The 27694-nt window shown below is 34.8% G+C and overlaps 1 protein-coding gene across 1 annotated transcript in view; it reads left to right on the top strand.

The window, feature by feature from the left end:
• The window catches only part of ABCB7 (ATP binding cassette subfamily B member 7), a gene marked incomplete at its 5' end in the record, with an annotated part of 130758 nt that overhangs the window by 72887 nt on the left and 30177 nt on the right, over positions 1-27694 (top strand). Inside the window, 5 exons of the mRNA XM_080910300.1 lie at positions 5394-5513; positions 24119-24251; positions 25110-25378; positions 26754-26842; positions 26932-27019. Coding sequence (XP_080766426.1) covers positions 5394-5513; positions 24119-24251; positions 25110-25378; positions 26754-26842; positions 26932-27019 — 699 coding nt within the window. The remainder of the gene's footprint in view (positions 1-5393; positions 5514-24118; positions 24252-25109; positions 25379-26753; positions 26843-26931; positions 27020-27694) is intronic.

Genomic DNA, 27694 nt, shown 5'->3' with positions numbered 1-27694 from the left:
CCCAAGAGAAACAATTGAAGAAGAAGAAATTGCATTTTGGCACATAGTTTCACAGATTTTAGTTCTTCATCCGCCAGCTCAGTTGTGTTTAGGCTGTTAAAGGCACAAACTTGGCAGAAGAGCACAATGGAGGAAAAGCTGCTTACCTCGTAACAACTAAAAACCTAGCAAATTAAGAAGGGAAGACTGGGAACAGAGTAACCCCTTTTAAAGGCATGCCTCATGTCACCTAAGTCCCTTAGGCTTTACCTCTTCAGATGCATTAATCTCTGAACCTATCAATGGATTATTCCATTGATATACTTAGTACCCTTATAATCTAGTAACCTCAGTATCATCACCAGCTAAGCACAAAAATCTAAGGCTCTTGAACCTTTTGGAGACACAATTTATCTCCTAATCATATGACTGTTATTACAAAGAGCCCAAAAGTTCCAAAAATTAAAAGTAAGAAGTTTTAACAAACCAGAGTTAATTTACTGATTTTTTTTTTACAAATGCATTATATCATGTGCAGAGTATTGATAAATGTGTACTAGCACTTGGTGATTTCCTAGTTCTTTATGTCTACTCCCCCTTTACTCACGAATTTAACCAGAACAACTTCTGATTTACAAACGTTTCTTGGTTTTAAGTGCCTAAGACAGGAATACCATAGAAGACAAGAGGGGGAGAGGGGAGTGGGGTGGGTGAAGGAGATAACATTTCAAATGTAAATATAGAGCGCATCTAATTTAAAAAATTGTACAATATCCTTATTCCTTCTATGTTTTGACACATATAGCTACCACTATACTATAATTTCTAACAGTATTCAGTCCAGTAATATGTTGTACAGAACTTTGGTCTAGGAGCAGTGGTGTTTACTAGAGAGCTTAAGTGTAGAGCATGCTAACCAATCTTAGTTTTTATAAACACATTCTATGGTATTCACACAACAAAATTACCTAACTCTACATTTCTCAGAATATATTTCTATTAGAGGGAAATGCATAACTATGTTTTGGGTGTTCTGTGTGACTATTGGGCTGTTTTATTTCCCTGTGTACAGTAGATGTTTCTTATTGCTTTTTACTTGCCTATCTTCATTAAGCTTATGAAGCTCTGTATTGATGACAAATTAAATAAACATCTAAAACTGTCAAAACTTGGGGCTGGAGAGATGGTTCAGCGGTTAAGAGCACTGACTGTTCTTCCAGAGGTCCTGAGTTCAATTCCCAGCAACCACATGGTGGCTCACAACCATCTGTAATGAGATTTGATGCCCACTTCTGGTGTGTCTGAAGACAGCTACAGTGTACTCATTAAAAAAATAAAAGATTATGATTATTAAAAAACTGTTAAGACTTGTAGTGATTTAGTAAGTCAAGTATTACATGGACTTCAATAATACAAACATTTGTGCTTATGCATTTTAAAAGGGGACAGTGAATGCTTATTGAGTATTGTTTCCTATAATGGCTAAGTTTGTATTTCTGATAACTGCATCTTTTTATTTTTCCCCCTTGGATCAACTTGTTTTTGATAATTTTCATCCCTCTGTTAGCTCACTGAGATTTCCAATTATTTTCTTATAAACTCATTTTCAAGAAAACCCACCCAATTTTGAAGGAAGTTGAGCTGAGATACATTTACATTCTATATGACTATGTCGAGTCCAAGAAAAAGTCTGAGGAGTCAGCCAAAGTAAAGGAGACATAACGTGAATGTTGAGTTACTAAACTTTCATCCTGTTTTCACTTACCTTGGGTCCCAAAAGAAGAATCAAACCTTTGGTGTGTTTTGTTTTGTTTTTAAAACAAAAGCAGCTTCTAAGTATCTGTTAAGACTCTTACTCAATACTGATTTTGCAATGTAATGAGGCTTTAATATCATTTCCATGTTTTAAATATGAGACTATTTAGCTACAGCAAGAGAGCTACATTGTGTGCGTTGTCGGTGTGGTGGAGGAAAGAAGATGCACTCCAACTTTAACATGCATTTCTACAGCACTCTACCTTAGAGAGCTTTTGCTGTCATGTTAGAGTTATCAGTATATTTTATTTTGATTTTTTATTTTTTTATTTCCAATCTTACTAGGGAGTTTAGGCTGGTTTCCAATTCATGATTCTTCTGCCTCTACCTCCAATATTGTTTCAAAATATTGCTTTTAAATTCTGTTGTGAAAATTATTTTAGAAAATGAATGTCGTAGTTCTTGCTTATATATAAGGGATACTAAAAGAAAAGCTGTTAGAATATCATCAGTTACTTCAGCAACTTCTACCCTTTCATTTCCTTTCATTATTGCTTGATAGTTTTTCTATATTTTATATGCAGTTACGCCTTTGTCCCATGAGATATGTGAAGGTCAGAGGACCACTTGTTGCTGATGCCAGTTCTCTCCTTTCTCTATGTGGGTTTCTGGGATTGAGCCCAGATATAAGACTTGGTTGCAAGCACTATCTCCCATTTTGAAAAGACCAATTATTGTCTTCATCTTGATAATTACATTTCCCACCCTTCCTTTAAGAATGTGATATTAAAGGAGCATGTATGTTCCTTTAGGCGTTATTCATTTATATTTGACTGAGTTGAAGTGACAATGTCTAGTTGATATAAAGCTCCTGGTTGGTCTCTTTCTAGCTGTAGATAGAACACATTGGTTTCTCAGGATTACTACTGGCTGTCTAAGATGAAATAACTGGTGCTTTTGGAAGGTGGTATATTATCTTTCAGGATCTATATCTTTCAGGTACCCAATTCTATTTTCTCTGGTGCATTAGAAATAAGTTGGTTTAAAATTCTTTAAAACTGTCTCAGTCCCTAAAATGCTTTTTTTTTAACTTGGCCTCTACTTTTTTTTTAAGCCGTTTTTCAAACTTTATAGTTTATCTAAACTCTAACTGAAGTCATGTCCTTTACAGCTTAATGGACTCATAATGCATGATTACACAACTTCAGAACCCATTTTGTTAAATGAAGTGGTGACATTTTATGCACTATTAAGCCAACTAGAATAATTTTCTTGCTCTTAGCCGTAACTTCTCTGTGTCCTTATTGAAAAATTTCTGGGGTGTGTTGTAGAAGGTTTTGACAGGAAGGAATGTTCCTAAAGATAGTTGGAAATGGACCTTTTTTCCATTACTCCATCAAAAAAATTAGGCAGACAAAACTTGTGAAATGGGAAAATGGTTGAAATGCCCCCCGTTTGTGTTATAATGCATTAAATTATATTTATTTTGTGATTGTTCGACTGAAAAAAAGTAGATTTTAAAATTATTGCCTCATTCCTTTTTAAAATGCCTTGTTAACTCATGAGTCTGTGTGTATATGTAAAATAAAACACAGGAACTATACTTTTGGTATTTCCTACTTTTGCCATCTTAAGGATTTGAAACTGCTCAGGATGACAGTCTTTCTGTTTTTGTATAATATGAGCATTTTATTTCTCTTCCTCTTTGCACAGTAAACTACCTAAAATCCAAGCAACGTAGTTTGCTGAACTTAATGAGGGTGGTGATAATATAAAAGTGCCCTGTGTTTTATGATTTTCTGTCCTTGGTTTGTTGTATGTTAATATATGTTAGCCCACTCAGGCTATACAAATTCACTTTAAATTGTGTAACTTTTTTCCTTTTTGAAATGAGTTTCAATTGAGTGTAATACAGACTACAAGAAATACAAACATGTAAAGGAATGTAAATATTCGTCACTTATCATCTCCGCTTGAGTTACTATTGTTAATGTGTTTGGAGTATTTTTTAATTTTGTTTCTATTAAAACAGTCTAGGCAAAAACAATGTTATAGCCAATTTTTTGTTTCCTTATTTAGTATTTTTAAAATTTTCATTAATTCTGGTGTGAAGTCTTCTTTATTAAAATTTTATTTTTGTTCAGCATACAGAATAATGAGCTTCATTATGAGATTTTCATGCACATATTGCTCTATGCACGGCTTATACTTGCTCTATATCAACTCCTCTTACCTATCTCACTGGTCCCTTTTCTTTCACTAAGCAGCTCCCCTGCTTTCATATGTACAGACCTATACTCACATCACACATTTAAATTTAAATTATTCATATGCGAAGAAAGGTGATACTTTTCTTGTCCTCAGTTAGAATCCGCCCTTATATCATTGTCTTCCCTTCTTGTAGACCCTTTCAAAGTGTATGCTTGAATATGTATTCTTCATTCAATATTGACTAAATACATTCTATCTGTCAGCCATTCCATTTGGTATTGAGCTATAACTATGAATGCAAAATAGAGTTAATGTTAAAAATGGAATTTGTGTTCTTGTAGAAGCAGATGTCAAATAATTGTACTTGTGCATGCACGCACATACATATACATACACACAGAGAGTTTCTTCCTCCTTCTCTTTTTCTTTCTCTCTTCCCTTTCTTCCATCCTTTACCTTCCTCCCTCTTTTCTAGGATCCATGTATCCCAGACTGACTGTAGATTCTATGTAACCGAAGAAGACTTTAAAAAAAAAATTACTTGCTTGCTTATTTCTTTATTTGGATGGGGGTGCATGCCATGGTGCCTCTGGGAAGATCAGAGGGTAACTTGTAGAGGTTGATAGTGCTCTTTTAACCATGTGTATTCCAGGGATCAAACCTACTTCATTAACCTTGTTGGCAGGTCTCTTTAAATGATGCTAGCTAGCCCCATATATGTAGTTTCTGACTGAAATAGATCCTTTCAAATAAGGAAATTATAATCTATGATAGAAAATAGAAAAGGGGCATTTGATTATAGGATAAACTTACTAGATATATAGGGAGATAAGGTAGGCTACTTTCATGGTTTGAGTTTGTTTGGCAAGAATTAATGATAACTTGGATTATATTAGTGATTGGAAATGGAAAGAATTTCATAGATTCAAGATATTTTTAGGCAAAATAGATTAAATTTAGAACACAATATTCAGACTATTTTTAGCAAAAGTTCTCAGAAATGGATATTTGCAGTGGTTTCATGCATTTCTTAGATTTTTATATAATTCTACATTACTAAATTTTGGGTGATAGATAGTGAGATTGCCCAGTGAATGAAGGTGTTTGCTGCCAAACCTGGGAACCTGAGTTCATTTCCAGGAACCTGCTTGGTAGAAATAAACCAATTCTTGAAAATTTCATCTAACTTCCACATGCTTTGCCTTACATGCACCAACACACACACACACACACACACAGAGAGAGAGAGAGAGAGAGAGAGAGAGAGAGAGAGAGAGAGAAGAGAGAGAGAGAGAGAGAGAGAGAGAGAGAGAGAGAGAGAGAGAGAGAGAGATTTATGAATGAATTATGAGTACAGTATAATAATTTCATTATAACATAGGGAAAATTGTTTACATTTGAAATGGCATTACTTACTGTTTTGTTTTTTGTTTTCTCTCTTTCAACAGTTAAAGGATGTTGATACTAGAAAAATCATTAAAGCCATGCTTTCTTATGTGTGGCCCAAAGACAGGCCAGATTTACGAGCCAGAGTTGCCATTTCCCTGGGATTTTTGGGTGGTGCAAAGGTAAGGATGTGTTTTATTAAAATATAACTTTTTCTAGTGATAAACTCTGTGTTAGTCTAAGCAAGTTACTGTCTGTGGAACATGGTCAATGTTGAGGATTTCATTGCTTATCATAATTATTTCATTCATTGAGCAGGAATTGTTTGATACAAGGTGATTTCTGAATCAAAAATCTTGATAGTCATACCTTAATAGAATTCGTTCTTAAAACAAGTGTATAAGATGTAGAAACATTGTCTATAAGAAAGCATATTGAATTCTATAAAAGAAGTTCCTCAACCTTGGTGGAGCTTATTCGGATATATTGAAAAAGAGAAGACAAGCATATCTGTCTCCATAAGTGCCAAATAAGAGCTTAGGTTCAAGCTGAATAAAGAACAGTATTAGACCCCAATAAAAGAGCTGGAGAAAGGACTGAAAGAGCTGAAATAGTTTGCAACCCCATGGGAAGAACAACATTATCAACCAACCAAACCCTCCAGAACTCCCAGGGACTAAAACACCAACCAATGAGCACATATGGAGAGACCCATGGCTCCAGGGGCATATGTAGTATAGGATAGCATTGTCTGGCATCAATGGGAGAAGAACCCTTTGGTCCAGCGAAAGTGAATTTTCCCAGTGTAGGGGAATGCCAAGACGCTGAGGTGGAGAAGGTGGTTGGGAGAGGGAGCACCTTCATGGAAGCAAGTTGGGTGGAGGGGGGTGGGAGGGGGAATAACATTTGAAATGTAAAGAGAATACCCAATAAAATAATTTTAAAAAGAAATTAAGTTGGTAGCTAATGTTGAAATTTTTAACACTCATGTACATTTTAGCACAGTGTTGGCTGCTAGATTATCTTTTACATATAAATTATTGAAGAGAAAGATGATTCTAAGCTACTATTCAAGGTAAAGGTAGTGAATTGGTCTTTATTTCTTTATTAGCTAAGTATATTTACCTTGTTAACAAGAAAAAGCAGATCGTTTTCTGGACTTTCTTGTGAATTGAAGAGGGCAGGTTAGAACATGACTAATTAGTCTAGCTGGAGGGAGGAGTCTTCAGTAATGACATTTACATTAGGATTTATTTTTAGAGTGAATCCCAGTCCTTCAAAAATACAGCTTTCTGTTGCTTGGTGACAGGTCAATATCAAGGTGTGAAATCTAGCTAAGCTAACATCGTTGATGATTAAAATATTTTTAGAATGCTAATATTTGATTCTTTAGCCAACAAATAGAACTCAGAATGAAAATTGCTGTTCCAAATTCTTGCAGGCTAATTATAAAGAAACCAAAATGTATAGAGAAACTTTTAAAAGTATGTTTGTTTTCTCTTAGATCTGGGAAAGGAAGAGGTAGATGGAAATTATGAGTACCTATAGAAAGTGGCATATAGAAATTACTTTTTTAAAAAACTGAAAATAGGTTCTCTTTTTATATAATACATGTCAACCAGTTTCCCCTCTTGCCATTCCTCTTAGCTCCTCCCCACTTACCCTCCCAGACTTACTCCACTTCCATTTCCATTCAGAAAAGAATAGACCTCCAAGAAACAACAATCTATACAAGATACAATAGAACAAGGCAAAACCCCTCCTATTCAGACTGGACAAGGCAACACAGTATGAGGAAAGTCCCAAGAGGAGCCAAAAGAATCAGATACATGCTTCCACTGTAAGGAGTCCTACAAGAACACCAAGCTATACAACCATAGCTTAATATATGCAGAGGACCTAACTCAGACCCATACAGGCTCCTGATTGTCTGAAGTCTCTGTGAGCCCTTAAATGATTTTGTGGGCTGTGCTCTTGTAGTGTACTTCATCCTCTCTGACTCCTACAGTGTTTCCTCCACCTTTTTGAGGGGGGTTCCCCAAGCTCCAGGGTAGTGACCCAATGGAGACCTCCAATTTAGACTGACTCTCACTTTCACACACCCTCTCTCCCCACTTCTCCTTCTCCCTCCCCCTCTGCCTTCCCCTTCCTCACTGCATAATGTCTGGCTGTATCTGCACCCACTCCCATATCTGCTGGAGGAAGCCTCTCTTATGATGATTGGAAAAGGCACCCATATATGAGTATTTTCAATTACCTCTCTATGTTTAGTGAGCTGAGTGGAACTTGTCCTCACAAGTTGGGCCCCCACTGTCAACTTTTAGAGAGCATCCTTTAACCTAGCATCATTCTGGGGTATTTAGAGAGCTTCATAGGACCCCCTTGGCCAATAACCAAATGCTACCTAGTCCCACCACTGGAAGCCCTGGTTAGCTACAAAAAGTGCCAGTTCAGACTCTGTATCCTCTATTACTTCTCACTAGGGTCACATTCATACATACCAAGAAGTTTTACTGTACTGTTTCCATAATACCTTCAAATACCCCCAATTCCAGTTGTCTCTACACTTTCTCCCCATCCCCTTCACCTGGTCCCTCCCTGTTCTGTCTCTACCCACTCCTAGTCTGACCTTAAAATCTATTTCTATTTCCTTTTCCCAGGGAGATCTATGCCTCTCCAGAGCCCTGCTTTTTACCTGACCTCTCTCGGTCTATGGATTATAGCATGATTATCATTTATTTAACAGTTTAATATTCACTTATTAGTGAACACATAGCATTATCTTTTTGAGTCTGGTTTACCTCACTCAAGATGGTATGTTCTAGTTCCATTGATTTACCTGCAAATTTCATAATGTCATTGTTTTTAATAGCTGAGTAATATTCCATTGTATAAATGCCACATTTTCTGTATCCATTCTTCCAATGAGGGACATCTAGGTTGTTTCCAGTTTCTGGCTATTATGAATATAGTTGCTATGAACATAGTTGAATAAGTGTCTTTGTGGGATGGTGGAACATCTTTTGGGTATATGCCCAGACATAATATTGCTGGTTCCTAAGGTAGACTGATTCCCAATTTTCTGAGAAACCATCATATTGATTTCTATACTGGATGCATATGTTTGCACTCCCACCAGCAACAGAGGAGTGTTTCCCTTGCTCCACATCCTTGTCAGCATGAGTTGTAGTTTGAAAAAAAAAACCATTTTGTCCTATTGACAATGTCCTTTGCCTTCCAGAAGCTTTGCAAGTTTTTGAGGTCTCATTTGTAGATTCTTGATCTTAGAGCATAAGCCATTGGTTGATGAAAATTTTCCCTGTGCCTATGTGTTCTAAGCTCTTCTGAACTTTCAGTTCTATTAGTTTCAGTGTACCTGGTTTTATGTGGAGGTCCTTAATCCACTTGGACTTGAGCTTTGTACAACATGTTAAGAATGCAAAACAAAAACAAAACAAAAAAAGAGACCCTAAAAAATTGTCAAACAGCTAAACAATTTTCAAAAATAAACCACATTTGGTTAATGTAAAAAAAAAAGATTTTAAAAAGCCCTTCTTTTTATGAGAGGTAATTTAGAACATATTAGTATAAATGATTATTCTAAACAATATTTTATAATTTTTTAAAGTTATTAATGTCCAGATCTTTAAAAAAGGATAATTGCTTTCCTTCTTACTTTTGCTACAGTTATTTTGTAGTTGATTTGCAAAGACGGATTGTTGTACTTTTATTCCATCATTATTTTTTTAAAACTGAATTCATATCTTATTTTATGAACACTTTGTATTAATATAGGCTCCGTTATATGCTAGTTTTTCCTAACCTCCATATAGTCTGGGATTTTTAGTGTTGGGTTTATATTCTCAGTTTGAATTGAATACTATCCAGATTAGATCTTTTATATTATATGCTTTGAATTATATAAATTCTCCTCTATTATTTCTCTATGTTCTACAAATAATGATAAATTATAAATTCTATTTTATAGGTTTATTGTTGGAATTTTTGAGACAAGATATTCATGTAGCTAAGGTTGGCCTCCAATACACAATGTAGCCAAGGCTGGCCTTGAACTTCTAATCTTCCTGATTCCACTTTCCAAGTGTTAGGATTACAGCTGTGTGCCTTAGCACTCTGTTTGTTCAGCACTGGAGATAGAACTGAAGCCTTTTTAAACATGTTTTTATTGGGTATTTTCTGTATTTACATTTTAAATGTTATCCCCTTTGCCAGTTTCACCTCTGGAATACCCCTATCCCATACCCCTCCCCCTGCCTCTATGAGAGTGCTCCCCTACCCACCCACTCCCACCTCCCTGCCCTAGCATTCCCCTACACTAGGGCATCAGACCTTCACAGGACCAAGAATTTTCTTCCCATTGATGCTAAACAAGGCTATCCTCTGCTACTTATGCAGCTGGAGCCATGGATCCCTCTATGTGTGCTCTTTGGTTGGTGGTTTAGTCCCTGGGAGCTCTGGGGTGGGGGGTCTGTTGATATCATTGTTCTTTCTATGGGGTTACAAATCCCTTCAGCTCCTTCAGTCCTTTCTCTAACTCCTCCATTGGGGTCCTCATGCTCAGTCCAGTGGTTGGCTGTGAGCATCCTCATCTGTATCAGACTCTGGCAGAGCCTCTGAGGAGACATCCATATCAGGCTCCTATCAGTAAGCACTTCTTTTTTTTTCCCCTCTTACAACTTTATTTAAAGAAGAGAGATACATGTATAGATTTTTAAAGGCATTTTGGCATAACACTATATGAATATATTTTTGTCAGTACTTAATTCTTTTAGAGGTTTGATAGCATGCATTGAAATCTACTAGTTACCATAAGCATAAAGTACATTAGAACAGAACAGAACATGGAAACAGTCAGAGTTTTCTTGGTGTGTATAGATTAAACATAATGATTTTTGAATACCAAAAGTTGCCACAAGGCTATATTCTTAGCTCTTGGATTACTAATCATTTAAGGTCCAGGTGTACCACACTCTGAGAGGGTGCTATACACTTATTTTTTTTCCTAAGAAGGACTAAGGCTTTCACTTTTTGGCCTTTGTTTTTCTTGAGCTTCATATGATTTGTGAGATGTTTCTGGGGAATTCAGAGCTTTTTGGGGTTAGTATCCAATTATCAGTAACTGCATATTATATCTGTTCTTTTGTGACTGGGTTATCTCACTCAGAATGATATTCTCTAGATGCACCCATTTTCCTAGGAATTTCATAAAGTCATTGTTTCTGATAGCTGAGTAGTACTCCATTGTGTAAATGTACCACAATTTTTGTATCCATTCATCTACTGAAGGACATCTGGGTTCTTTCCAGCTTCTGGCTATTATAAATCGGGCTGCTATGAACATGGTAGAGCATATGTCCTTATTGTATGTTGGAGCACAGTAAGCACTTCTTGGCATCAGCAATAGTGACTGGGTTTGGTGTCTGCATATTGAATGGAGGGACAGTTTCTTGATGGCCTTTCCTTCAGTCTCTGTTCCACACCTTGCCTCTGTATTTCCTCCTGTATTTTGTTCCCCCTTCTAAGGACTTAAGCACCCACACTTTGGTCTTTGTTCTTGAGCTTCATGTGGTCTGTGAATTGTATCTTGGGTATTTCAAGCTTTTGGGCTAATATCCACGTATCAGTGAATTCATGCCATGTGTGTTCTTTTGTGAGTGGGTTACCTCACTCAAGATGATAGTTTCTAGTTCTATCCATTTGCCTAGGAACTTCATGAAGTTACTGTTTTTAATAGCTGAGTGGTACTCCTTTGTGTAAATGTACCACACTTTCTGTATCCATTCCTCTGTTGAAGGACATCTGGGGTCTTTGTAGCATCTGTATATTGTAAATAAGGCTGCTGTGAACATGGTGGAGCATGTGTCCTTGTTAGATGTTGGAGCATCTTTGGGGTATATTCCCAGGAGTAGTATAGCTGGGTCTTTATACTAGACAAGCACTCTACCCACTAAGCATTATCTCCATCCTGTAATTTTATATAGTTCAAAATACGTTAAAAGTTTTCTTGAAACTTTTAATACCCATGTGCTAGTAGAAGTGTGCTGGTTAATCTGAAATATTGCCAGCTATTATTTGGATACTGATATCTAAATTTAATTCTGTTGTTATCTAAAAACATACTTTATATGACATGTATTTCTTTTAATTTGTTAGGATTTATTTTTTGCCTACAATGTGCTTTATTTTTGTGAGTGATTGTTGTTAGCTTGAAAACAGTGTGTGTTCTGCTATTGTTGGATGAAGTATTAATATTTTATATATCATTGGTTGATAATATTTACTCCAACCATATCCTTACTTATTTTCTGCCTGTTACTTTTAGTAATTACTAATGAAGTGCTTCTGGAAGTCTCCAACTATAATAGAGGATTCGTCTATTTATTTATTTATTTATTTATTTATAGTTTACCTCAAACATTTTTGCTTTGTGTTAAGTGTCTACACATTACTATTTTTATATTCTTTAAAATTTGCCATTTCATTTATGATAGTGGCCCTCTTTATTTCTTTTATATGTCTTTGATATAAAAATTGATTTTTAAGATCAATAAAATTATTTCAACTTTTAAAAATAAATTTGATTAATATTACTATGGAATGTATTCCTATATTTTCTTTGAATACATTCTGTGCTTTATTTAAAGTTGTGTCATGATGCTTGTTATTCTATCATGACCATCTCTTATTATAATTGTTTTATTAATATTGACCATATATGTAATTTTGTAAATTTACATTGTGATGGTTTAAATGAGAATAGCCCCAATAAGCTTATATGTTTGAATACTTAGTTTCCATTAGTGGAACTGTTTGGAAAGGGTTAGGAGATATGGCCTTGGATGAGGTGTGTCACTAAGCCCACCACATTCCCAGTTACTGCTGGATCTGTGTCCTGCTTGTGGACATAAGCGCTCAGTTACAGCTTTAGCACCATGCTTGCCTCTGGGTCCACCCTCTGACATTTCCACCTCCCATGCCTCCTTTCCTCAATGTCTCCAAGAGGATGTCTTCATCCCCCACCCCACTACACCACACTTCCCCATTTCCTGAGGCCTCAAGTCTCTTGAGTTTTAAGTGCATCTTTGACTAAGTACAAATCTGGCAGTCCTCTGCCGTATATGTGTTGGAGGCCTCATATCAGCTGCCTAGTTGGTGGCTCAGTGTCTGAGAGATTGCAGGAGTCCAGGTTAGTTGAGACTGCTGGTCTTCCTATAGAGTTACTCTGATCCTGGCTTCTTCCAGCTTTTCCCTAATTTAACCACAGAAGTCACCAGTTTCTGTCCATTGGTTGGGTGTAAGTGTGGGCATCTGACTTTATCAGCTGCTTGGTGGGTGTTTTGGAGGGCAGTCATGATGGGCCCCTTTTAGTGAGCACTCCATAGCATCAGTAATAGTATCAGGCCTTGGGGCCTCCCCGTGAGCTGGATCCCAATTTGGGCCTGTGGCTGGACCTCCTTTTCCTCCGTCTCTTTTTCATCTTAGTCTCTGCAATTCTTTCAGACAGGAACAATTATGGGTCAGAGTTTTTGACTGTGGGATGACAACCCCAACCCTTACTTGATGCTGTCTTTATGTTGGAGGTAAACTCTACAAGTTCCCCCTCCCCACTGAAAGGGAATTTCATAGTAAAAATACCCATCCTACCAAAAGCAATCTACAAATTCAAAGCATTCCCTGTCAAAATCCCAATACAATTCTTCAAAGACATTGAAAGAATAATTCTCAAATTCATCTGGAAAAGCAAAAAAAGAAAATGAAAAAAAAAAAAAAGAAAAACCCAGAATATCGAAAACAACTCTTAACGGTGAAAGAAATTCTGAGGAAATCACTATTCCTGACCTCAAACTAAACTACAGAGCAATAGTGATAAAAACTGCATGGTATTGGTACAGAGACAGGCACATTGATCAATGAAATAGAATTAAAGACCCAGAAATAAAACCACACACTTATGCATGCCTGATCTTTGACAAAGAAGCCAAAAATATATAAATGAAAAAAGAAAGCCTCTTTAATAAATGCTACTGGTCTAATTGGCTGTCTGTATATAGAAAAATGAAAATATATCCATATTTGTCACCTTGCACAAAGCTCAAGTCCAAGTGATCAAGAACCTCAACATAAAATTAGATACACTCAATCTAATGAAGGAAAAATTGGGAAAGAACCTGGGACTCATTGGCACAGGGGGAAATTTCCTAAAGAGGACGCTAATGGCTCAGACTCTAAGATAAAGAATTGATAAATGGAACCTCATGAAACTGGAAAGCAAGGCAAAGGACATAGTCAATAGGATAAATAGACAACCTATAGATTGGGATAAGTTGCCTTCTTGGTCATCGTGTTTTGTCATTGCAATAGGAAAGTAAGACAATTGTCCTATTCTTTCAGTTTTGCTTTTGTTTTTTAATCAATTTTTATGTCTTTGAACAATTTATGATTGTTTTCTGTGTCTCTTAACATTTGACTTACTGTTTTGTGTTGGCTGTGGAGCTTATACATTTGTAACTAATCTAAGTCTACTTTCATATAACACTGCACTGTTGCATGGGTAGTGTAAAGAATAGTATTTCCAGTGTAGTCCTGCTGTCATTTAGGATTGTTGTCATTTTGTTTATTCAAGAGCTCTGATTATTCAGTATATTTTTTATTATTTTGAAGAATCAGTTATATTTTAGGTCAAATAATAAATGTCTGTTTTGTGTACATTTATTTTTCTCTCAAACAAATATCTATTTTTACATGCATTAAAATTTTGATCATTTTTTTCCTTTTTTGGATAAACTTTGTAAAATAGTTTCTAGAGGTCACAGGTCATGACAATGAATGAATTCCTTTAAAATTTGCATTTTAGAAAGCATTTCTTCTCTTTTAATGGAAAAATTTCAATGGGTACAGAATTCTAGGTTGTAGGACTTATTTTTAATTCTGTAATTTATGTCGTTTACTTCACTGTCCTTTTTTTTAAATGTTTTCAAAAATAAGTCTAATGTTATTTTTATTGGTGTTCTACGGGTAGAGTGATTTTTCCTTCAGCTTCTTTCAACTTTATCGCTGTCTTTGATTTCCTGTGGCTTGAAAGTGATAGGCCATGGTATACATTTTATTTTTCCTGCTTGTTCTACAAGTTTCCTACATCTCTGGTTTGATGTTAATAATTTTAGATAAAAATAACCATTATGATATCATATTTGTTTCTGACTTGTATTATAATATCATAATATATGTAGGTATGCATACGTGTTTGTGTGTGTGTGTGTGTGTGTGTGTGTGTGTGTGTGTGTGTGTGTGTGTGTGTGTGTGTAGAACAGCTTTTGAAATGGTCCCATGGTTTTGAATATTCTCTTCTACTTTTATTCATTTTCTCCAGTTCACATTGTTCAAATATGTCTTCCAGTTCACTTAATTTTTGATTGTCTTATGTCTATCAGTTAGCTCATTAAACACATTCTTTTTTTTCTGTTACACTATGTTTGATTTCCAGTCTAACCTTTTGATTCTTCCTTATGAAGTGTCCTTGTTGTCTATATAAATTATACTCATTTTTTTCCTACTGAAGCATGCTTTTAATATATTCAAGGTAATTTTAAATGTATTATTTGAAGCCTGGCCTGGTTCCACAGGTCTGTAATTTCAGTTGTTTGGGAGGCTGCAAGAAGAGGGCCAGCAATTTAAGGCCAGTCCAGGGAACTTAATGGCGTAGTATTTCAAATTTGTTAAAGATCATGTTTTAAAAACTGAGGATATAGTCCAGTGAAAGAGGACTTGTGTAATATGTGCAAGACCTAGGTTCAGTAGCCAATGCCATAAAATAAAATAAAATAAATTCCTGGTCTGATTACAGGGCATCCAAATCTTACTCTAATGCTTATTTTGTCTATTTATATCTTTATTGCCTTTTAGTTTTCATTGTAAACTTGTTTTAGAAATCTGAACATGATATGTTGAATAAATGTTACTAAGGTAAATAGGCCTTTAGTGTGAAATTTTATGTTTGTATGGGTAAAATTATTGTGAGCTATTATAGCTGTACATACCAGCTAAAATTTCATGTTTTGTCTCCAGTTGTTGTAAGATTTTTATTAAAAAAACTTTTTATATCAATATGTATATGACTGTGTAAGTGAATACTACATGTGTGTAAGTGTCCATGAATGACAGAAGAGGGTGTTTGCTTCTGAACACACATCCTCTGTAAGAGCAAAAAATGATTCATGTCTCCAGTCCCTTTTCCTTAAAATTATTTTTAGTTTATTTTTGGTTGTTACCAGCATTTTCTTTTTTTTAAGATTTGTTTATATTTTATTAGTATGAGATATTTTTATTTGAATGTATATGTGGACCATGTGTAGCTCTGGTGCATACAGAGGCTAGAAGTGAGAGTTTAATTCCCTGGAACTAGCATTGCAGATTTGTGTGAATTCCTCACATGGTGACTGGGAACAGAATCCGGGTCTTCTACAAGAGCAACAAGTGCTCTTAACCACTGTTCCATCTCTCCTTTTCAAATGGGTTCTCAAAGTTGAAGTCTCTTCAGCTGTAATCCCTTGCTATTCTAAAGGAGCTCTATTGATGTGGTTATAAGTGGTTTAAAGAAAATACTTCTATAATTCCTTGATCAGGTCTCAGATTTGAAATGAATCTCTGACCCTTTGATGTGACCTTTACAATTGCTTCTCAGCTTTCACCTCTGCAATTAGCTTAGACAGAGAGGCTCAAGAAGCAGAAGTGGGTATCCCCCTTCTTCGGGGTTTATTATATAGTTATAAAACTCAAGTCAGTTAGTCTTTGGTAAAATAATTTCCCTCCAGGAAAAGACTTTATTAATGAGAACCCAATACTCTGAACATATTTCAAAACTTTTACTCCCCACCCCCTACTTTAAACAATGAGGGTATTTTTTTCCCTCTTGTAAAGCTTTGGTATTGCAGGCTTGTTCCCTAGCCCATGGCATCACTAGAAGATGGTTTTAAAAGGTAGAGTTTATTTGGAAATCTTATGGTCATAGGGCTTGAGATCTTGGTTTTACTTCCTCTTTCCCCCTCCACTCTCTCTTTCTTTCCTTTCTTGGCCTTTGTGAATTGAGCAGGTTATTCCTCTGTGTACATCTACCATATACTCTGACTGTGAGCCAAAATAAACATTTTTCTCTAATTGAGTCAATCACCCACAGTTTATCTCCATAAAAATATGGCTTACAAGTTATGAACATATAGGCCCCCCAGGATCTCATCTCTTAATCTAACCCTCCCTATCTCCATCAATTATACATCAATATATCAAGTTTACCTGTGGTTTTTTTTTTTTTGGCTATAGATATAGTTTCTCCCTCAAAATTATGATTTTGTATATATATCTGTCTGTCTTCTAAATTTTGGGGTAACAGATTGGCCTTTGTTCCCAGTTCTCTGTTAGAGTCAAGAAAAGTTATGGTTATTCAGTCTAACTTTTATAGTTGTGAGTGATTTCTATGTTCTTTATATATCAAACAGAAAACTAGGAGTCCTACCTATAACAGGATGACTTACATTAGCAGTTAATCCAAATGCTAATGTTGCTTCAAACAAATTAATGAATAAAGTAAAAACTCATGTAACTTTTATAAGATGCTTATATCATGTTTTTTTTGTTGTTGTTTAGTAACAGTCTGATATGCTCCTACAGTTTTGTCTCCTAGATGACTTTATATAAGAAAATGTATTTACTAGATTTGATTATTAGAGGTAAGGATATTATAAGCTAATTACTTTCCCATGTCCTTTAATTTGTTTTTGGTTCTGTGTTCTAGCTATGAAATCAAATAAATGATTTTCTTGTGGCAATTTTGACGTATAGATTTTTTTGCTTGTCTGTAGCATGTTTTAGGTATCCGTTACTTGACAACAAAATGCAGATCCTTTGTATTTTTTTTCACCATTTATGTTTAATTCTTCCAAGATCAAACTATTATGTTGAGTAAAAAACTGAGTTAATTTCTTACAAGTACAATGTTTCACTTTCATATGTAGATTTGTTGTATGTGTTATTCATACAAATCATTTGTACATCTTGGCTCACCTTCTTAAAGTCCATATTCAAATATGCTGCTACAGTCTGATTCAATAGGTTGTTTTCTGTTCTGGTTACTCTTTATATGCAAAATAAGCTTCTAAAAACATTTTTATTTACTTACTTATTTGAGTTGAATAAATGTTACTAAGGTAAATAGGCCTTTAGTGTGAAATTTTATGTTTGTATGGGTAAAATTGTTGTGAGCTATTATAGCTGTCCATACCAGCTAAAATTTCATGTTTTGTCTCCACTTGCTTTAAGATTTTTATAAAAAAATCTTTATATCAATATATATGTGACTTTTTATATCAATGTGTACTGTAAGGTCACAGTACAACCTGCTGGAGTATAACTCTGCTTCTATTGTGTGAGTCCCAAGAATTAAAGTAATGTTGCCAAACTAGGTGCCAAATGTCTATACCCACTAAGTCATCTTGTCAGTCCCCCAAAGTAAGATTTAAATGCAAGTGTGCTGGCTAGCTTTATATTCTGTTTGACACAGGGAGAGTCATCTGAGAAGAGAATACTTCAATTGAGAAAATGCCTCTTTAAGAATGGGCCATAGACAAGCCTGTAGGGCATTTTTAAATTTAGTAATTGATAGTGAAGGAAGACCCAGCCCATAGTGGCTAGTGCTGCTGCCCCTGGGCTGCTGGTCCTGAGCTCTATAAGAAAGCAGGGTGAGCAAGCCATAAAGAACAAGCCAGTGCATCACTCCTCAGTGATGTATCTCTGCATCAGCTCCTGCCTCCAGGTCCTTGTCTTATCTGCTTTCAGTGTTGAACTGTGATATGGAAGTTTGAATGAAAACTTTTCTTCCCCAAGTTGTTTTTGGTCATATTGTATTTTATCATAACAATAGTAACCCTTACTAAGACTGTAAACTAGAAGAATTGTATTTATAGGACAGAAATCCTTATTTTTCACATTTACTTTATTGCTTTTTTGAGAATTTTATATATGAGTACTGTATTTATATCATTTTGACCCAACATTTTCCCCTTTACAACTCTTCCTGAGTGCTCCCTAGTGCCTTTCCACTTCATGCCTTCTTTAATTATTGTTATTACATATACATGCATACTCACACAGGTATGTATATATAAGTAAAACTTGCTGTTTCTATTTAATGTTGTTGATATGGACATGTGTTTGGGGCCAGTTACTTGAAATTACATAACCTATCAGGACTCATCCCCAAAGAAGACTGATTTTTTTCCCTCTTAAGCAGCCATTAATTGCCTGTAGCTCTTCATCTAAGAGATAGGATTCTTTTAAGACATTTGCTTTATTTCTCATATCTAATTTTAATGAGTTAATTACTTTATAAAACATAAAAGATTTTACATCTGAGCTTTGCAAATCACTTTGTTTTTGTTTTATATTTGCCTCGGGTTTTCCCTTTAATATGAATAAAGACTTCAGTTGTATAAAGGTCCTGCAACTACCTAATAGCCCTTACAAATTTGTGTAACAACCTTTCTCTCTCTCTTTTTTTTTTTTCATTGTTTTGTCCTGCTCATCAAATATCCCTGTAATTTTGCTGGTCTTCATTTTTCCACCCTCTTTTGTGACTAGAGAGGTGGTTAACAAAGGAACCAAATTCTCTTTCACTTTTTCAGATATCCATTCTTTCTTGGCAGCAGTATTGTCAGTGCCCTTAGTTAACAAAGGCCACAGCGAACAAAATTAATTATCGAAGACTTTAGATATTGAAGAGTCTGAAAGAATCAGGTTCCTTATATGACATGGTTATGACTAGAAAAGGGAAATTTATAATTAACTAGCTTTTGAGGGACTAAGCAAACTGACTTTATTAGCTAGTAATTTTGGTAGCATATACATATAACATTTGTTTGATATGTTTGGCTGTTCTTTATGGTCCCTTAGTCCAGCTTCTGCTGATACAGTGGAGTATCTGAAATGAGGGGTTTTGATGCCTGATGTTTTGGCACTTGTCTTTAATCCCAGCACTAGAGAGGCAGAGACAGCTGGATCTCTGTGAGTTCAAGGTCAGCCTGCACTATATTGTGAATTCCAGGACAGCTACGACTATATAGAAAGGGCAGGAAAAAGAATAACATTTTGTTTAAGATCATGGTTCTGAAGGCTTGGAGGTCCAAAAGCATAGAGCTAGCATCCAGTCAGCTTTTGGCAGTGGCGTCATATTTCATCAACTCTAGTAGATACACGGGAAGACAATGGATGTGTATAGAATAGTCACTAGCAGTTGCCTTGCTTTATAGCAGCTGTCTTAGTAAACCTATTATAGCTCCACAATAACTGCATCCACAATTAAAAGAGTTCCATAAGACCTGTACAAATCCGTCTCAGGATTCTACTCTGTAAAAAGGTCCAGGTTCCAAACAATGCCACAATAAAAAGCAAATTCCCACATAGATTTTGTTAGAGAAGTGGACTGTCTTAGTCACTAGTCTACTTCTGTAAAGAGATACCATAACAAAAATATATTAAAAAATTATAATTAGGGGCTTGTTTACAGTTTCAGAGGTTTGACCCATTACCATAATGGTAAGGAGCATGTTTGTGTGCAGGAGCAAACTACATAATGATCTGTAGGCACAGAGAAAGATTCTGGATTCTGGCATGGGGTTTTGAAACCTTAAAGTCCATCCCCACCTGACATACTTCATCCAACAAGGCCACACCTCCTAATCCTGGTGATTAAACATTAAGTAATGAGCCTGTGGGTGCAATTCTTACTCAAACTACTACATTCCCCATAGGCTTGTAGTCATATTATGATGCAAAATACATTTAGTCCAACTTCAAAAATTCTTCCTAGCTTTCAACAGTCTTAACACTGTTTAAAAGTCAAAAGTTAAGTCTCTTCTGAAACCCATGCAGTCTCTTAACAGTATCCCCCATAAAAGCAAAAGCAAAAATAAAATGACATATTTACAAAATAAAATAGCACAGAATATGCATTACCATCCTAAAAGGGAGGGAATGAAGCATAGTGAAGAAATTCTGGACGAAAGCAGGACAAACTCCCAATTTCTGCATCTCCATGTCTGATATCAAACACTCCAGTTCTCCAACACCTTTCAGTGTTGTTAACCACAATACACTTCTTTCTCTTGGGCTGGTTCCAAATATAATCTGCAGTTTTGCTTGGTAGATATCCTACAACTCTGGCATTTCCAACATCTTGGGATCTCCAAGGCAATCTAGGTATCATTACTTCATGAAGTGGCCTCTCTGCACTTCCATGCAGAAACAACTGACACAACTCTGGCTTCGTTGGCTTTCCTTAGCCTCTGAGGGAAATTTTACAACCCCTTTCTTGTATTCTTGACTCTAAAGCTAAAACTATATGACCAATGCTGCCAAGTTCTACTGTTTGTTGTAGCTGGAATTTGACCCCCTAATTCAATTTTATTTGCATCAGCTTTCTGTTTTTGTTGGTTTCCTTAACTGATTGAGCTTTCTTTTAATTCATTTTTATAAGCTGGAAGCTTAGCTATGTGAGGTCTTACCCTGAGGCCACTACTCCCTTTATTTCATTTAAACTTTTTATATCCTTGAGCACTGGACTTGGCTCCAACACTACATTTCCTGGTGTTTCTTCTCTCTTCAATCTACTCATTTTGCCTTTGTTTTTACTCAGCTTGCTTTTTTAAAATAGATCTTCATAAGGGTGACTACCAATAACAAACAAATTCTATCAGTACTGGGCTGTCTTGACATTTCCTCTACCCACACCACTAATCTAAAAGTCTTCAATTTAGCTTCAGGCAAATTTTTAGGACAGGGGCAAAAAACAACCAAGTTCTTCACCAAAATATCACAAGAATGGTCTCTAGTCCACTTAAAAGTATTCTTCCCCTCTGAAACCCCATAGTCTGGATTCCCACAATTCAAATCTCCCTTAGTACTGTACTCCATGTTCCTACTAAGATGGTCTGTTAAGCCCCATTTAAAGTGTCCAACTGCTTCTTTCATTCAAAGTCCCAAAGTCTTCCATATCCTTCCAACAAATAGCATGGCCAGACCTATCACAGCAACACCTTGCTCCCTGGTACCAACTTCTGTCTTAGTCACTATTCTACTACTGTGAAGAGATACCATGACCAGGACAGCCTTTATTTTTAAAAGGCATTGCTTGCCATTTTAGAGAGTTAGTTCATTATCATGGCATCTTAGCAGGAACAAAAGAGATGTAGGGAGGAGAGATGCCATGATAATCTGAGCACCAGGAAAATTCAGGGGATAGACTCACTCTTTCAAAACAAAACCAAGTTGTATTTATTATTCATTGAGAATTTCTTAGAATATTTTTTGTTTTTATGTTCTTTTATCATTATTACTTTGAAGTTATAATGTAATAAAAAACATTTTTCCTTTTGCTTCCCTCCCTCCAAATGTCCTCATATATCCCTCCTCACTACTTCAAAACTCATGGCTTCTTTTTCACTAATTATTATTACATGCATTGATTTCCATTCCATTCCATTCCTGGGTAGAATCTGATCAATCTGTATGTTATTTGTATGTATAATTTCAAAGCTGACCATTTCTCTTCGCCTCAATATCTCATTTTCCCCTCTAATGATCCTTTTTTTTCTAGTTTTATGACCTATCCCTATACTCAAATCCACATATATATACATGCATAAATACTAAAAGCTACAATCCAGCTATGAATGACAACATATGCTATTTGCCTTTCTGAGCCTGGGTTAAGTCATTTAACTAAATTAATTTCTGGATCTTTCTACTTAACTACAAATTTCATAATGTAATTTCTCTTCGCTGCTGAGTGAAATTCTATTGTATAAAATTTCATTATCCATTCATCTGTGATAAACATCTAGGCTAATTCTATTTTCTTGCTATTGTGAATAGAGTAGCAGTAAATATGTGTGTATAAGTTTATTTGTGGTAGGATTCTTTTGTGTATATACCTGGGAGTACTATAGCTGGTTCATATGGTAGTCCTGTGTGTGTGAGCGCATGCACGCGCGTGTGTGGGTCCGTGTAGCTTCATGCTGATTTCCAGAATGGCTCTACCAGTTGACACAACCAGCTGTGAATAAAGGTTCTTGTCCGCACATCTTCACATAGCATATGTTGTCATTTATTTTCTTAGAGGACGGTCCTAGTTATCAATTTTCTTCTTCCTCCTTGCTTGAGGCAGTCACCCTAGTTTGCTGCTGAGCTGTGTGATTCTATCCACCAAGCCATCATTTATTTTCTTGTTGATACACATTCTGAATGGAATGAGATGGAATCTCAACACAGTTTTAATTAGAATTTCCCAGATAACTAAGGATGTTAACGTCTTCTTAACATGTTTATTGTATACCTTATTTTGAAAACTCTCTGGTCATTTCATTAACACATTTATCGATTGCACTTGGATATATGTGTTATTTAATTTTGTAGTTTATATATTCTATATATTAAAATTATTTCAGAAGTATCTTTTGAGAATTGTTCATTTCATTAATCTGTTTATGGATTGGTTATTTGGATTTTTGTGTGTATGTGTTTAGTTTTGTAGTTATTGATATATGATGTTCTATATATTTGGTAATGTTTCAACTGCGGTATGCCATAGGGAATTTCTGTTCTCATCTTTTCTGTTTTGTGTTCTCTGTGCTTCTTATATCTGTATGCATATGATTTTCCTTAGTTTGGGGGAAGTTTTCTTCCAAAATCTGGCTGCAGATCAGGTCTTTGACATTGACCTGGTTCTGCTCTCTCTTCTATGCTTATAATTCAAAGATTTGATATTTGTATGGTCTCAAATTTCATGACTATTCTTTTCATCTGTTAACTTTTTAAATAGTCTTTGTATTTGTGATCTAGTTTTTTTTTTTTTTTTAACTTTACCTTCAGGTCCTGAAGCCTTGTATTTAATTCTTTCTACTTGTAAGACTTACCCCCTGAGTTTTTTACCTGAGTTACTGAATATTTTTAAATTTGTCTCATTTTTTAAAAATTTGTGTTCTCTTCTATATTTCTCTTTAGTGAATCATAGCAATAAAGCAGGTGGTATCTTTTCAGTGTGTTTAATAGGCCATATTCATTGTTTGCAATTTTTAAGTCTGTAATTTAATCATTTCAAAAGGACTTTGGTAGTCTGATAAATTTGCAAACCTGTATTAGTATATTCTAAAAGAAATGCAAGGCAAATGAAACCATTTGATATTTGATAGATTTGTTTTGTATGATAGTAGAACAAAGACTCTTGTAGGCTAAACAGATCTGGCAGTGGTATTTTCCCCCAATAATGAATCAATCACAGATACTTATCACGTTTTAGCTTTTATGATCGTCTTTGGTATATAATTTCAACTTCAGCCTGCCTGGTAAAAAAAAATCACGTTAAAATATGTATCCCCTTCTATAGGCAAAATGTAACATTCTATAGGAGTAGTACAAAAAAGAGTAATATGATTATAAACCCTCAAGGATATAATTGGAAAGAAAAATATATACATAGATAACTATAATGTAAGACATAGTTTGTAAATTAATATTAACATGGCAGTTTGGCATAGGAATCCTAAAATAGCAGAGCTTCTAGTGCCAAAGATTTTTATCGTTATAAATTGGAAAAATAATTTCATTTCCAAAAAATGTATTCCAGTAAATATTACCAGAAATAATAATTTAAGGAAAATATTTGTACTTTTGTGTAAATGTTTTATGTATGATGGGTAATTGGTTTTTTTCTTATTTTTAGGCCATGAATATTGTTGTTCCTTTCATGTTTAAATATGCTGTAGACAGCCTCAACCAGATGTCGGGAAACATGCTGAACTTGAGTGATGCACCAAATACAGTTGCAACCATGGCAACAGCAGTTCTGATTGGCTGTATGTGTGATTCTTTAATCTGTCTACAGGTGTTGACTTTCTTCAAGAAGGTTTCATCATATTTGAGCAGATGACCTTTTAACTACAAATACAACTTAGCATTTTGGATTTTTATTATTATCTGTGAGATTTTTTTCTGTTTTCAAAAATTTATTGTATAATATGCTTTGTAAAAATTCCGTGATAGGGAAGTATTTTCCATGTTTGAGAAAATGATAATATAAAACAAGACATTAGATCCATTGCCACCACCTTCACTAGACTTTTTATAGGTTACCTCTCGAGGAAAGCCAATTCTTTTCTCACTGTTAATATTAAACAAAAGTAGCTAATTAATGATATATGAACATTGGTGCTTTATTAAAATATACTCAGTGACGATGACAAGCAAATACAATTTGAAAGTATTCTTTCAAATGCACTGGGGCCTCATATATTTGAAAGGACGTTTTATAAGACTTCAGAGCAGAAGCAGGGGCTTGCTAAAAGCACTTGACTCTTCAGCATCTAAGCCTTTCACAATTGTTATTTGAGAGAATTGAATTAGATATTGTGCACTTACCCACAATGAGGCCATCTGGGCTATTCTACATTAAAAGTATTTTAATTGGAAAAAAAAATCTTTCAGCATCTGAAATCTAGGGTCAAATAACATGGAAAGGGATTCCTGATGATGAAAAGGTTAGTATTTGTTAGAGTAGATGAGTTCTAGGCTTCTTTTAGTATAAATATTCTGTGTTATATTTATTTATTGGATGAACTATTCATTGTACAAAGATTTCCTGCAGCCTTGCCACTTACACTGCTATGATTCTAACGTTTCTATGCCCCTTCTACTTTCTTCTTTTGTTGTGTTAGATGGTGTATCAAGAGCCGGAGCTGCCTTTTTCAATGAAGTTCGAAATGCAGTATTTGGCAAAGTAGCACAAAATTCAATCCGAAGAATAGCAAAAAATGTATTTCTCCATCTTCACAACTTGGATCTGGGTTTCCATCTGAGCAGACAGACAGGAGCTTTATCTAAGGCTATTGACAGAGGGACAAGGGGCATTAGTTTTGTCCTCAGTGCTTTAGTATTTAATCTTCTCCCTATTGTGTTTGAGATGACACTCGTCAGCAGTGTTTTGGTAAGTAATCCGTTTTTCATAGTAAGCTTTATCTTAAAATCTTATTAATAGCAAGTGAATATTTGAAGCTATTGTTCTTCTGTATACCATGATGCCAGAAAGATTGTGTAGTTTGTTTTATTATTTTGCCACAATCTGCAAAGGACTGTCTAAATTCTCTGTTCTTTTAGTCACCTAGATCTTGGATTAGTGCTTCTAATGTTTTTAGTTTAGTTTTGTTTTTTTGTTTTTTGAGTTTTTTTGTTTTTTTTCACAAGAATTTAGTATGTCACATGAATATTTACATTTCAATTTATGGATCCTGACATGTTAAAACAATGCAATCTTTTAATTAATTCCTCTTTAGGCTTAAACTGTTCTAGTGTTAGAATTTGATGGTATTCTTTGGAAAAGTAAGGAAAGTTAGAAACTGAATTAGAGACAAATTATTACAAGAAATTGAACTCCTTGCAATGTTTTTTCTGTTAGAATGAATACCTTGTTCTTGGCATCACTGGGGAGATCTTGGATATTCTTCATTGAGATGTTGGACTGATAGTCTTTGAAAAATCTAAGAGATTGAGGAGTTGCGCTATTCCTAAACACTGACAATTTTTATTGTGAATGGATATGACATTTTATTATGCATTTTATTCATAGTAATGTTTTTCTTAAGCTTATTATTATATACTTTCATTTTAATATTAATGTTACTTTATTTTTAAAACATTTTACATGAAACTCATTGGTGATAATTTCAATACAATAAATTTATTATGAAATTATTTTAAAAAAGAAATTGATGTTATAGTTTGTGGCGGGTACCATTTAACTTTCTTTTCTTGTTAACTTGAGTGACTGTTTAAGGTATTTGATTTTTAATCCACTATTGGTTAAGGTAACTTACCAGCACCATAGTCTTTATAAATATCCTTTGAGTGAAATTTGCTGCTGTGATGCATTAAAGTGAGAACATTAACTGCTTTAAAAATTTTGTTTCATTTTATTGTTTTTAAAACAATAATTTTAAGAAAAGAAATGCTTTTATTTATGTGAGTTACATAGTATTTTAAATAACACTTTCAATGAAAGTAATAATATTCTCTACAGGCTTTCCAGTTTGCCAAGTTTTATACTTAAATAAAACTGCTATACCCAGTTATAATTTTGGTTCAAAATATAATTAAGCAAGATTCATAATCATATTTTACTAAAATAAGTATTTTCACACTTTTACAATGCTATTTTATTCCATCTTATTTTACATGATACAGAATGTTGCCACAGGTTTTTTTACATATATGATAAATCTCTCACTTTTCTTATTTATTGGTGAATGATGAGACCCAAAGGCTATTTAACCACTTCTCGTTTCTTCTCTTGACTTCTTTCTCAGTATTACAAATGTGGTGCCCAGTTCGCATTGGTAACCCTAGGAACACTTGGTGCATATACAGCATTCACAGTTGCAGTTACACGCTGGAGGTATGATATTCCCCAGAGGCTAGTCAAGAATGCAGAAGTTATTTATGGTATAGCAAATGTTTCATGATATGTAAATCTTTGTCTTACAGAACTAGATTTAGAATAGAAATGAACAAAGCAGATAATGATGCAGGTAACGCTGCTATTGACTCACTGCTGAATTATGAAACTGTGAAGGTAATCTGTTTAAGTATCTTGTTGTCTGTCTTTCAGACTAAGATTTGTTCTGTTATTTAATTTAATGGTCACTGCAAGAATATCAGATTAGAATGGGTTCTCTAGGTATGATGAAATAACACCACTTCATTTTTCTTTTGTTTAGAAATTCTTCTTTCTTGTGTTTCCTCTTCAGTTTTTATTTGGAAATACCATAATTTTGCCTTCAGAATTAGTTTATAAGTGATCATAAATATGATTAGAATACTGATTACAAATAAATAATAGCTAATTTAGTTGATATGCAAGTTCTTATTTTTCAGAGGGCCTGGTATAGTGCTTTTCCTTAATTATTTCATTCATATTTGCATTCACTCACTGAATATTGCTGAATTCACCTCATGCAAAAAAACCACTGTGCTAAGTGCTATAATGGGCGGAGGTGGTAAAATTAGATTACAGTGTCATCCTTGACGTCCTGTGATTTTATAATGTGCTAGAAAAGTAAAATAAGTATTCATATGACTCATAAAAAGCCATGATATTGTGAGGGCAGTGGGAACTGGGAATTCAAGGTATCAGGGTAAGACTTTGTGAAAGAAGTGTCACAAATAGAAAGCATGTTTATTTAAATAGTACGCTTTAGGTGCCAGTTGATTAGCTAGTTACTAAATATTTATTGGATGAGTTTTAATA

Source organism: Micromys minutus (genome assembly GCF_963924665.1).
Source record: "Micromys minutus genome assembly, chromosome: X".
In the NCBI taxonomy this organism is placed as follows: Eukaryota; Metazoa; Chordata; class Mammalia; order Rodentia; family Muridae; genus Micromys; species Micromys minutus.
This window is presented reverse-complemented; position numbering and strand designations above follow the sequence as displayed.